Source organism: Chiroxiphia lanceolata, chromosome 1 (assembly GCF_009829145.1).
Source record: "Chiroxiphia lanceolata isolate bChiLan1 chromosome 1, bChiLan1.pri, whole genome shotgun sequence".
NCBI lineage: Eukaryota > Metazoa > Chordata > Aves > Passeriformes > Pipridae > Chiroxiphia > Chiroxiphia lanceolata.
In genome coordinates this window covers 66,687,368-66,701,012 of record NC_045637.1, presented here as the reverse complement: position 1 = coordinate 66,701,012, position 13,645 = coordinate 66,687,368, and the positions used below count along the sequence as shown (strand labels likewise).

Below are 13,645 nucleotides of genomic sequence, written 5' to 3'. Positions count from 1 at the left end.
TTTGCAAATAGCTATTACTGGAAGATAAATCCTTTGAAGAGTTGTCGTTGTTATATTACTGTTTGATTATTGTGGGCTACCTGTGAGCTTTTTGTTCTTGGTAACCTCGCAACAATGTGGTTTAGTAACACTAGATTTCTTCATCCTTCAGTTGACACAGAAACTGAAGAGGTGTGGGTTTAGCAAATATCCAGTCATCTTCTATTGTTTCAGCTGAGACCGTATACCAGCTGATCATTATCCCTTTTCATGCTCTCTGAAAAAAAGGTTTTTGAAACAAAATAATACAACTGGATCTGAGCTGGTTTTGCTTTGGATTTCACTTAGAGTTGTGATTGTTGTTTTTTTTAAACTTTTGCCAATGTTTTCCTGTATCATAACCCTGTTTAGTCCTTTGACATCCAGAGATGTTGCTTTCAAGTGTAAAATCATAAATAGTAACTTCTTGGCTTATCAAAGAACTTGAAAGCTAAGCAGTTATTTCTTCGTTTGATAGCATGAACTTTTCCATGGAAGACAACTTATTTTTAATTTTAAGCCTTACATATATGGCTGAATGTGTTGATTTCTGTTGATAATATCGTCATTTCTTGCCCTGTACTAATTTTCCTGTGTTCCTGTATTCCCTCCAGTTTAAATGAAAGATTAAAATCATCTGCCTCCGAAGAACTGTGCTCTGCTGAAAGCACAGGTCCTTTCTTCTCATCTTGATCCCTGGCAGTGTGTTTCTTCCAATTCCTGGGAGGTCTCCCACCACCCGGAGGCTTCTGATTAAGAACACTTAGCTACAGCCTTTTCATGACTTTCTGTGTTTCAGTTTTCTCTGTTCTTTTCTATTCACTCTTGCTATCTTTTTTTTTTTTTTTCTTTTGGTAATAACTTATTTTTTAAGAGTTCTTGCTAAAACTCTGAACTATTTCTTCATAACACCAGTGTGTTACTGTCCAACTTCCAATTCTTCATAACTCATGATAATTCTCTTTGTTCATCTTCAGGTTACTCTGATCTCATCTTAGTCTCCTTATTCATCCCATCTTTTCCTACCCCCGTGCTATGGCTTGATATCTGCCTAGCTACCCCTCCTTTGGTGTGTTTCCACATATTGTGAAAATGACAAATTTACTGTGAGAGACTGAATGTTCTTATGTCTCCTTTATAGAAGTTATCTTTTTCTAAAGCTACATATACATGGAAACCATATGACTGAGTTTAAATGTCCTCATTTAAATTAGACTTGACTTCTCCTGAATGTCAGTCCCTATACTTTCCCCATTCTTTTATCTTTTTTATTTTTTTTCTTCCAGTGGAACAACTGGTGTTTTTTCTTTCGAATTTCATCTGTAGATTCTTTCTTGCTTTCTTCATAGTGACATCTTTCAGTTGGTGGTGATGAAGCATCATAATTAGGTTCAAGAAGTTTTGAGGCCCAAGCACAGGGAATGGTGTGCTGGGTGCTCCGACCAGTTTCATTTTTCCCAACAGGCTCAGATTTAACAACTGTATAATCAAGGTTTCACATAACGGAGCAGGCTTCCTCCTTTATATTTCCAGGTGATTCTTACTTCCACATTGATTTTTCTCACATTAGTCCCTGTATCAGCTATCGGAAGCTTCATTTCTCTCTTTCTTCCTGCCTTTTCTCCTCTTTGCATCTCTTTGCTTTCCAGCACACCTCTGTGACTGTGCAGCTTCATCCCATATCACCCTGTACACATTCTCTCTCCCTCCTCCCTCCCATCCCTCTGGATCTTCCAGATGATTAGCTTTCTTGGCAGATTCACGGATGTCAAGTAATTTATTTGGACTTTAAACTCAGAGATCAATTGCCTGACGTCTGCCTTGGTACTACGTTTATTTTATTCATCTTTAGCATCCTTACCTGCTGCTTTCTTATCCTGTGTGCCTGAAGTGGTCACCTTAGAGATTTAAAACATACATATTTTTTTTAAGCACTGTGCTACCATATTCTCTGCAATGGTCTGTTTGTTTTCTTGGAAGGAATTGATAGGCTTGAGGGGTAGGAAGAAAGGAGGTCATGAGGTTGATTTTCCATGTCTCAGGCTTCAGGCAACCATCTCACACTACCCCCTTAGCCACATGGATTCCTAACTTCCATGTGTGAGCATGTGTGGGGGATGTGACACTGCCCTTCAGTTGTATAGTTCATTTTGTAGCTTTTATTAATTCACTGAAATCCCTAAGGAACTGTGTTGGTTTTTGTAGTAGTCTGATGAACACGTGGCTTATCTGCTTATTGTTTTATTCACCCAATCTACCAACAATTGTAGAAAAGCTGTGTTAGAAAATTGCACGTAATGAATAGTGACCATATAGGACATGTGGTTTTATGCCAGCTTGGGATAGCTGATACTAAAAATGTGTAGAAACACATACTTACAGATAAAAGGTATTTGCATAAGACTACATGCCCATTTTATTGCAGTTTTTAAAAGGTTGTGGGTTTGTTTTTTTTTTTAAATGTATTTGCATGTCTTTTTCTACCTGAAGAAAAATGTTCACCTTTTACATGATAAACAGCAGTGAAAATGTCCACAGGACAGTGTAAAAGCCCCACAGGAAGCAAAGATTTGGAGTTTGCTGGGAACCGTCTGATGTGGGCATGATACGTTTTGCTTGTCACCTGGAACTTCAGAACCCCAGATCTTGGATTTTGTCCATTCTGGTCCAGAGTCCCAAGGTCAGAAAGATGATGTTGTCCAGCTGTCCTCCTGTCACTGCCAGCTCTCTGCTGAAGGCAGGCTAAAATGCATATACCCTCACTCTTAAAATTTAACCATGTCAGTGACTGTATCTGCCTGCACGATGCTCTCTGCTCACCTGTGGAGTCCTCTGGCATTCATGAAAAGTGTGACACACTGATTTTTTTTCAGTCTAAGACAGCTCTCCCAGCCTTATGTGTTTAGCCTTCTGTTTGCTTGCAGAGAGACACATGTAAGCCAGGAATGTAGTAAATTGTACAAAATACTGATTTTGCAAAAGAGAGGGAAATTATTTTACTGATTAGATATTAACAATGAGCATTTATATTACAGCAGTAGGTTTATGAATACACAGATGCATTGCTGTCTGGTAGGAGGCTTTGTGGAAGAAAATCATTCCCTTCCTTGTGCCATGATCTGACATCTGCACGCACACAGAGATCTAGATCAGCACATTTGCGATGTTGTCTGCAGAAAATTTTGTTTTAATTAGTTAAAAATAATGAAGTACAACAGTGCATTTTGTTTTAATCTGTCTTTAAAACTGAATTACCCAGGTAGTTAACAGTGCTATATGTTTCCTTTATAAAAGCGTAAATGTTTTATCCAGAATATTTTCACTCTCAGGATGACTGAAGCAGATGTAAATGACCTGGCATAGTAAGTCTTCTCTCTTCATAGTGTCTGTACAGGTTTCACATATTTCCTTATCATGTGAGACTGCCTTTTTGAATTAATTCCTTTTGTATCTCACACAGCTGCCTAACTCCTTGCAGGCACACACGCTCTCAGCCCTCCCCCAGACATCTGTTCTGTTTCTTAGTACCAGGTGCCAGAGTTTAAGCTTGTTGGGGGGAGGGACAGTAAGAAAATCCTTTAAAAATTAGGTAGCAGTGATATTTTTAATGATATTTGTGATGGAATTTCATTTTTAGCCTCTGGCTGTCAACAAAGAGCTGGTTGAGTAGCGTGAGACCATTCCATTTCTTAGTCTGGGAACAACCACAGTCATCTACTCTACTCCTCGCTCTGAACTTGTTGGAAGGACCTGTTATGGTCATCCAGTTGCAGGCTTTCCTCTGAGTCGTGGTCTAACCTTAGAGAAGCAGAATACAGCCTGATATCTTTCTCTGCCATTCCCTACCATCTGCCTCATTTTCTTCTCACCCTCTTGTGCGTATAATGCATCAGAAACATGGCCAGGCTGCTTCTGTTTTCTGCCTTCTTGTGCAGCCGCCTGTCTGCTCATCTCCCTTTTCTCCATCAGAATAGGGAATATGTAATGTAAGTGATAAGCCTAGAAATGTGGAATAAATGGATTTATATCAGTGTCTACAGGCTGGGTGATGGATCATATGGTATTAAATACACTGAGTCCACACTGGGCAAGGGAAAATCAGGAAGGAGGAAAGAGGAGTTTAAGTTGCTCTTTCTTCCTCTTTCTTCTCACCTCTCCCCACGCATGTCAGCTACTTACTCTTCTAGTCACTGAAGGCACAGAAACTCTTTGTGGTTCTCAGTACTCATACAGAGGCTTGAGAGAAAACTCTTCGTCTTCCAGTATATTTCCCACCAGCAAAAATGTCAGGAGTGGTTTGGCCACTCACAGCTCAGGCTGAAGTGAGAAGCTTCAGCAATCAGATGAGTGACTTTCTGGAATGGTCTTAAGATAGTACTCACAGGGCAAAACATGTAATAAGAGCAAATTTAAGGCAGATAGAGCGGAGCACTTTTTTCCACACTAATAATGAATGTGTGAGACCAGAGCTTTTGCAGACCAGATGTATGAATTCAAGAAGGCATTAGACAGATTCTTGGAAGAGTGGTCTACCAATGGCTTCTGAAAATGTGGATCTGGATGCAGTCTCTCAGAATACCATGACTGCTGGCAGATCAGCAAGTCCATCAGGAATCACTCCATACATGTTTCTTGTGCTCTTTCTTTAAACATTGCTGTTGATTGCTCTCACACATAACATGTTCAACTAAGGTGGGCTTCACTTTAGTCTAGTAAAGCGCATAGTGGCTCTTAAGATGGAGCTTAATCAATGGATGAAACAGTCTGCATGATAGTTCCTCCAGTGTTTTTAGGGGAATGATCCCATAGGTCCCTCCGATGGTTTTGTCCCATGCCTGAGCAATCTCCACAAGGGTACAATAGCCTGCTACCTTAATGAAACACTGCTGTACACTGAATCACAAAATGGTTGTCCCTAGAAGTGCTCATTAGCCAGTGCCCAAGCATGGCAATTTTTTGGGAAGCTCGAAGATGCAAAGCTAATGCGGTTGTTAGAGAGGATGGGTAACAAAAGGGATGGTTACTGAGAGGCATGGTCTGTTTAAGGGTTTTATGCTCTATGAGTTAAGTCTGAAAAGGACAAACTGAATAAGGAGTCGCTAAGCCTTTTCTGCTGTGGAATTTGCCTGCCCTTGGTAATATTCCTTCCTACCCCCATTTTTGTTTGTACTGATAAATTTCCTTGCATTAATAAACTCATAATGCATCTTGTTTATCCCTTCAAAGCCAGCCCTTGCAGCTTTCATTAGCATTTTAGGATATTTATGGCTTTGTAGATGACTGAAAATCTGCAATTTGTCATTAGGAATTAAGAAAAATCTTCCTTGTACTGCAGGCTGAAGCTCAGCTTTGGCCTTTGAGGGACTGAGCCACCTCTGGGCCTCATAGACAAAAACAAAGTCAGACAGTGCCCAGATTTACAACAGCAAGTGGTTTTTAGTTATTCAGATGTCTTTGATAATGTGTCATCCACTGTTGCTGGCAGGGATCAGTGTTTAGGCTCAGAATTAATTTCTCTCTAGCTGGAGAGAAAACAAAAATATCCCTTTTGCAAGAGCAAAAAAAAAGAGAGAGGTAGTAACAAGGAGAGAAATGAAAACCGCACAAGGCACATGTAAAAAATACATGCATATATATATGTTTCTCATATACACACTGCAAAGGTTAAAGTGCTGTTTACAAGAAAACGTCGTTTTTCACTCTGCTGTGCTCTGTACTTTCAACTTTGAAATACAGGAAGTTAAGAAAATTTTTTAAGGTTTCAGAAAGGAATTTATCTTGTAATTGGTGAAGGGCTAGAGTTGGATGAGGAGCGATAATAATCAAAGAAGCCTTTTCAACACTAAACTGTAGTCCAGAAAATCAAAGGGAGGAATGTTAATTGGTTTGTACAACGCGATATTCTCATTTCAGAGTAGCTTCAGCCACTCAATGGTACTTTTTTTCTTTTTTTCTATCCCTCTCTGTAGGTTGATTAAGTGAATAGAAAAAATAAAAAAGAAAAACGAAGCTACTTTCAAGTATTGAAGATACAAGGCCAGGATGAACACGAAGGACGGAAAAGTGTCTGAAGGAGGTCTCAATGTCACGCTTACCATACGCCTTCTCATGCATGGCAAGGTGAAGCATTTACTGTGTACTGAGTGAGTTTGTGCAGTTACCATCAGAGCCTGAGAGTAACATTGACAGAGGGTCTGCTCCTCCTCCGACTTGAGTCAAAAGCGCCATTGCCATGATCAAGAAATCACCCCCTGCCTTTCAGGGGATCCTGCTGAAGTTCACACTGCAGCCCAAGTTCATTGAAACAAGCCCTGCCTGTCTGTAATAAACCCCTTTTGAGCAGATCCAGCAGTGAGAAAGGAGTCCTTTCACTGATAGTTAGCCAAACTGGGCAGACCTTTGCACAAGGCTGACTTGCATACAGCGTGCCTTTCTCATCATTTGCTGGGTTTTGCAGGGCTTTTTTTGAGATACCAGAACGTTGACTTGTGTGAAATAATTGCAACAGAGTTACTGTCTATTTCTGTTGAATGCAAATAGGATAGTGCTTCATTATTCTGATGTAACATGTTATTAGAGTGAACCCCCTGATACGCCAAGAGTTTGTGCAGATCCCCTGTGGGTTTGTTTTGGAAGACTGAGTGTCATTTTGTTTCTGTCCAGCACAGCACTTAAGCATGCAGATAAGTGTGAAATCTGTGCCACAGACAAAGTGCCAGTTCAGTATTGTCAGACTTAGCAGTCTGATCGCTGCTTATTTCACATTGCCAGATCACAAAATGGGCTTTTAATTAAAAAACACATTTCATAGGTTTGTTTGTAATATTTGCATCAGGCAATACCAGGCTTAGTGAATGAATGTTATATAAAGGAGGTGGTTTGGGTGCTTTCTTAACAGGGAACAGTGAACATATATATGTATTAATCTGGAGATTAAATTTATATATATAAATCTAAAGAAGTATTTTTACTCCTAGAATTTAATTTTAAAACTAAAATACTTTTACATTTTAAAATAGTGGAGGTTTTAACCTATAGCATGAACACACATATAATTACTCATAGCACAAACTGGAGACTAAGGTATCTCCCTCTGTATTTTACTTATGGAAAAGTATGAGGGGGTACAGCTTAAGTTTGCAAATTAAAAACCTCGGAAATTAGGTTATGTCAGATCAAATTATGTTTTTTCTCAGAAATGGTCTAACCATTTTGTTTGATTTTTTTCCCCTGAAATATTCAGCTTCAGGCAGGCATCTGGTGTGTAAATCTGCATCTTAAATAGGGATCTGTCAAACAAATTTAATAACACTCTCTCTCTTAAAAATCCACCTAAAATCTGTGCACGTGTCTGTGCTCAAAATTAAGTCTTAGGGATTGATTGTCCTGGGTTCTGGTCCCAGTCTATGAAAGCATTTGAACACATGCTTATCCCACTGGGTATAAGCAGCCCTACCGGTTGCAGACAAATTCCCATGTGCTTAGGTGTGTTTTGTTTTTTGTTTTGTTTTGTTTTTAACCGCTGTCTGACAGCTCTGCTTCTTTCAGAATCGTGTGTAATTTTCAGGACGTTTTACTTAAACAGTGAGCTAGGATTGTTAGGGTTTTTTTAATCAGAAATGAAATCAGATAATGCTTGTTTTCTCTGTTAAACATCGTTGATTGTGTGTGCAACCTCTTTTAACAATAATGGATACTATGTGTCCAGTCTTCTATGCATATGTAGCCCCAACCCATAAAAGCTGCCAAGTTCAAATTTTGACTGGAACTATACCATGCATCCTCACTTAACAAGGCATGGTGGGTATACCACTAGCTCCACTGTGCTCTAATCATGTATCCTGTTGTGCCTAAGTATTGCAAAGAGTATATTAAATCAGAATTTATTTTGGTGATAAAAGTCAGACCGTTATGGTTTCTTTGATGTCATTTCTATGATTTAGGAGTAGTAATACAGAGGAATGAAGGATGTCTGAGTCAATATGAACTCAGTGTGAGAAGACACTCTGAAAGCTGTATGTGCCTCTGAAAAAGAAGAAACAAGTTTCTAGGCTCTTCCTCAAGATTTGTTGTGGTAATGATATCAGTGGAAATTGCTGATCTCTAATTAGTATTTCTAGACAAAACAATTAGCTGAAGCAGAGCTTGGTCTGTAAATAACTGGTCAAAGCTTGAGAGAGAAGAGGGGAAATAAAAGGGTTTTAAAAATAACAGTAGCAAACTGGATTCAGTTATTTTTGAATTAAGCTAATTTTAAAGTTACTTATTTATTGATATCTTTCATGGTAATATGAGGGTCTCTCCCCACTATCGTTAACTCTCTGTCTGTAAACCTTTATTACCAGTGTACCTTTGCATAGGGAAGTTGTATGTGTTTTGTGATATTTGCATTCATTTTGATTGAAAATCCATAACTTGTGCTTGGTTATCTCAGCTGTAAATCCTGCAGACTTAGGAAATTTTCAGTGTGTACTTTTAATGTGACTTGTGTAGAGGCATAATGTCAAGGACGGACATCTTAATTAGGCAATTAAGGTAAATTCTATACCTGCAGACAAAAAAATTACAATTTGTGTGAATGGACAGGGAATTAAAAAGCAACAACAGCAAACAAAATAAGTAGCAAAAATAAAAGACATTAGTGTCTGGTGAAAGGAAAACAAATGGGAACAGTCCTGCGGTCTGGGAGAACCCAGGGCCAGTGCAGATAGGACACAACTCATCAGCACCTCTGCTTTGTCTTGCTTTGAGGGAAGAAGCAGCTGTAGGGCCAGCTGAGTTCCTGCATAGTTTTGTGCAGCCTCTAACTGAAAAGGCTGGGAGGACCAGCTAAGATGCTCACCCACAGTGTAGCAAGGTTTGGGAGTAGCCAGCTGGCAATGAGGCAAGGCACAGCCGTGATATTCTCAGAAAATGTGGTGTTAAGGAAGGGTGGCAGTTGTTTTATCTATGGAAGTGGAAAAAGGGCTTGTGTGGGCCCTGCAGAAAGCTAACCACTGCAAGGTATAAAAGGGCAACCTCAGGGTAACCTCAGTGTTTCCAGGGTCTGATATAAAAGGTGTCCTCCTCAGCCAGGACTTCAGAGATTTTGTGATGATGTAAGCTGAAAGGCCTAGTTTTCATCTTGTACCATGTTAGATCAGTAAAAAAATTATGATAGTTTGACAGCCCTGAAGAGAAACCAGGAGCAGCACAAAACATTTGTAATACTTTCTTGCAGTGAATTAGAGGGCAGGTGTTAGGGAGGATACTACAAGGGCAGTGCTCAGGCATTCTTTGCATCTGCAGAGAAGCAACTGTCAGTGTTTACAGGAATTATTAAAAGCAAGATTAGGAAAAACTTGTTAGGTGGATTTGTGAGGAGGGGAGGAGGCTGTCTGGGCATGCTGCAGCATCCATCACTGAAGGTTTCTAAGGACAAGTTAGACAAAACTGAATTCATCCTGTAAAGCTGCCATGGCACTGCAGCCTTTTCTGCTCAGGACCTTTTTGACTGAGTTACCTGAATGGTGCTTCATAGAGGTCAGGAAGAGGAGAGCCTTTTGAAGCATATGCAGAAGTTGGATATATAGAATATACTGAATAATGCAGATACGCGTTCTCATCTCTTATTAATGAGAAAGATGTACCCCATTTAGAAATAAAGCTGTTGAATGGATTTCAGTAGAGAAAAACAGAGAATATGGATTGGAGCTATTTACAATGCCTACTTCTGTATTTTCCATCTAATTCCTGCTGTTTCTTGAAGTAAAGTAAGTAAAACCTCTGTGTAGGACAGAGACATGAATGGATATGGGTATTTTATTTTCTTTGTCTACTTCAGAAGTAGGCAGGATTGGAATATTGCAGGGATTGCAAGATTTCTGCTTCTAGCAAAGGCAGTATTTACCCAGATCAGATCAACATTTTTGAAGGACTTCAGGAAGACAAACTGAGTGTATGCTGTCAGAGCCCTCTGTATGGAGAGGCAGAGCTCAGACCCCAGAAGAACTGTCTTTTTCTTACTTTTTAAATTTTTGTGAAAATAGAAATTCTTTTGGCTCTCAGCATATATGTAGAGAGAGAGCTCCATATTTCTCTCTTACCATTGCTTACTCGCCTTTTGCTGAATTTTCTATTCCCATGACTTGTGGCTGTTTTTTTAACTTGCTTACTGCCACAGGTAATGAGGTTGGAAGACTGGAAAATTGTAGCCTTGCCCACAGGTATCTGCCAACATACCTTAGTACTTGGCATCTGCAGTGCTCTTGTTCTGATTTTGGTCAGTTCATGCCCAGAAAGAAATAGCACCTTCTTTGACTATACTGAATAATGATTACATGAATTTGGGCTGGTTGGGTTTTGTACGCAGTCAGTGTTAACAGACTGGTTAAGACCCTAGAGACTCACCATTAAAGGTTAATTTTAGATGTGGATGGTAAGAGACTGTGCTGGTAGAAAGATCTTAAATCTCAGGAAAGTGGCTTAATGGAGGTTTAAAAGCCAGGTCCATGAGGTGGAACCCGAGAAAATGTTCAAATGGGCCAGCGTAGAAAGGCCAGCCGGGTCACAAATCCACTCCGTCTGAGTCTCCATCTCATAGCAGTGCAACAGGAGTCTCTGCTTCTTCCCGCCAGTACAAACCCGCAGAAGAAATAATGCATTGTTTCCAAAGGCACTGTGTGAACATGAGAACTGATGAAACCGTCTTACCGAAGACTGTAAGAAACCAAAGTAGAATATGGTAATGTATGGCATCTGAGGAATCTTTTAGAGAAAGGGAATGGAATTCAGAAATAAAAACTAAAATGAATTATTGAAGTTGGATGGTTAGGAAGAACAAGGAAGTAATTTACAAGTAGGATGAAGGAGGGAGGGGAAAGCTGGCAGGGAAGCAGGACTCTTGCCAAATACTGAGAGGTGTAAATTGGCGAGTTGAGGCAATTAACTGGAGAAGGTAATTTAGCAGTTACATGTTCAGTGACAGGAGAAAATCTGGAAAGCATGAAAAGTTGAAAAGCATCAGATGTGGCAGTGTCTAGAGAGTGGCACATCTGGGATATACCAAGTTGGAGAGTAAAGCTATTGCAGCAAAAGTATATGCAATTTTGGATGTATGGCGTTGGTGCATCATGGGGCAAAGAGACAATAATTACCTTACTGTTCTTCTGGCAAAATCACACCTGCAGTTCTGTGCTCAGCAGCAGATGCCATGTGTGTGAGTGATGTTGAAGACTGAGCAGAGGGGGAATTCACAGAAAATGAGTTTTATGAGGCTGAGGAGACTGTGTCTAGCTTTCTTCACACATTCTCATAAATACCTGGAGAGAATAAATACAAGTGTAATGGAGTGTAGTTATTTTGAATGCTGCAAGTGCTTGTAGCTGGAAATAATGGGATAAAACAAAATTTTGAAAATAAATCCTAATAAGAGAATACCAATAGAAATTCCTGGTATTGAGATTTTCATGAGGTTCTGTAAGTCTCCCATGCAAATTTTAAACATGTCTGGGAAAGAGTAGCATATGTACTATTAGATTGTATAATCTGCATTGATTGAGGAAAGATATGATGGCTGAGTGGAGCTTTTCTTTCCCTGATACCATTTGCTCAGTGATATGTTTCTCATAGATTCAGCAGTAGGAAATTAGAAATATGTACCTTCAGTCAAATGTTTGGGTTTGAACAAAACCCTATGAGTACCTTGATTTTTAGGCGCTAAACTTACAGCTTAGTTTTAGATTACCTGAGGAACTCAGAGTGTCTGAGTTCCCATTGATTTTAGCAGGATCAGTGGACTTGCAGCACTGAAAGTTCTGGTTACCATGGACTTAGATCCAGCTTCAGTGGTGAGTTTCAGACATGTTGGTGATTACTTTATGGTGCTATATATAGAACGTTTTACAAGAAAAAGAAAGAAAATTTAGATTTGTTAAGTGATTGCTCACACTTAACAGCTCAAATACAGAATAAAATCATGGAGAAAATTGCCATTTTCATCAGTACAGATAATACAATTTTAGTATCACGGATTTCTTTTAGTGGGCACTTTTTCGTGTCTCCTTAATCGCCTCCCTGGAAGAGTATAAAGCATTAGAGAAATAAATTTTCTCCATCTTAAAGGTAATGCCCTTCTCCTTTCCTATTTTTACTTTTATTTTTTACTTTTTAAAATACAGAATACAACAAAGTAACTTCAAGAATCACCTTGTCAGTAATATAATCCAAGCAGTAAAATGCCAGTCAAGCCAATGTTTGTTCTGTTCTTTTCAGTTTCCATGAACACTGTCAGGGTATTATGAGGATTGACTGTCCTGCCTATTGCTATTATAGTTCTTGTTTTGTTTGCTTGCATTACTGTGATACCTAAGAGGTCTAGTCATGGAACAAAGTTCTGCATGCAAATATGCAACACGAGATGGGTCTCCTCTCAGTGTGTTTGTAGTAGCAGCCGAGAGCCTCTCACTAACCTAAAAAACCAACAGAAAGGAGAGAGAGAGTTCCCCCCAGAGTTCCCTAGGCACTGTGTATCGCTGAAAGCAATCTCTGTAGCCGAATGTTCCCACTTGTACCAAACAAAATCTCCTCATCGGTCTGCAGTTGTAACGAAGTGAGACTGCAGAAGGCACACGCCCTACTCAGTGCTGCTGCTTCAGCATCACACGTGCAGGGACAAGCAAAGGGACAGAACTGGTTTTTGGATTGGTTTTGCAGGGGAAGGCTGTGCGCTTTGGTGTGAAATTGAATGTAAACTGCATACTCATCTACCATCAAAAAGCAAATAAGAAACATCCATTTGCACAGCAGCCCAAAACATGCTAGATGGACTTGTGAGAGATGCATAACACTGGCATTTCCATCAGGAAGACCATGTTTTGTAGGTTTCATCATACACTACTGCATTTATTAGCATAAGATTTGTCTCAGTAAGGGCTTGGACTGCAGTGCCTTACTAAGTTAGGGCTGTTAGCATCAGACAGTGACTACTGAAGCATCACCTAGGAACGTGAGATCTCCCATGTCAGCGAGGCTAATCCCACGTAATCCCAGAACACAAATCAGATTCTCAGTTTATCTAAGGCAGCCATTTGTTCCCTGAGGTAGACACATTACGTCATGTTTCCCCAAAGTGACTTTTCTTCTAGTCTCTGAAAAATACTGATGCCCCACATGCTCCATGCAAACACAGTGTTCAGAATGTCTTCATGAAACATGTTCCTGGGATCTTCCATGCAAGCGTATTCATGAGTTTGTTCAAGTATTGGCAACTCTATCCTCAAAACAAGGTGAAGAGAGAGAGTTGAATTATGTTATGCCTCTTTATGGAGGGGAGAAAGACAACTGGTCTGGGTCTAGAAAACTTTATCAGCCCAGCGGTCGTTTGCTGTTGCCAGGACCCCTCCTTGTCCCGTGACAGATGTGTTTCCCCACCATGGAAGGCTGTATTTCTTTCCTTTCAATGCTTTTCTAGTAGGCTTTTTTGTTTGTAAAGTCCAGCCGTAATGGTTCTACCTTATCCTTGCTCATAGAAAGCATAGAAAGCACATGCAATCAAAGCATTGCCTGAAGGAATTGCAGGCTTTAGGATGGGCCCTGTGACTTGTCAGATGCTTTGAGATGAAAGTATATATTCCTGTACTATTTCTTA

General features: G+C 39.8%; 1 protein-coding gene across 20 annotated transcripts in view; it reads left to right on the top strand.

Moving 5' to 3' along the window:
- The window catches only part of LOC116799594 (poly(rC)-binding protein 3-like), a 497,681-nt gene that overhangs the window by 428,781 nt on the left and 55,255 nt on the right, over nucleotides 1–13,645 (top strand). For all 20 annotated transcript variants that reach the window (XM_032712987.1, XM_032712998.1, XM_032712951.1 and 17 more), the window contains one exon: nucleotides 5,988–6,138. In XM_032712987.1, the coding sequence (XP_032568878.1) occupies nucleotides 6,061–6,138 (78 nt within the window). In that variant the 5' untranslated portion in view covers nucleotides 5,988–6,060. The remainder of the gene's footprint in view (nucleotides 1–5,987; nucleotides 6,139–13,645) is intronic.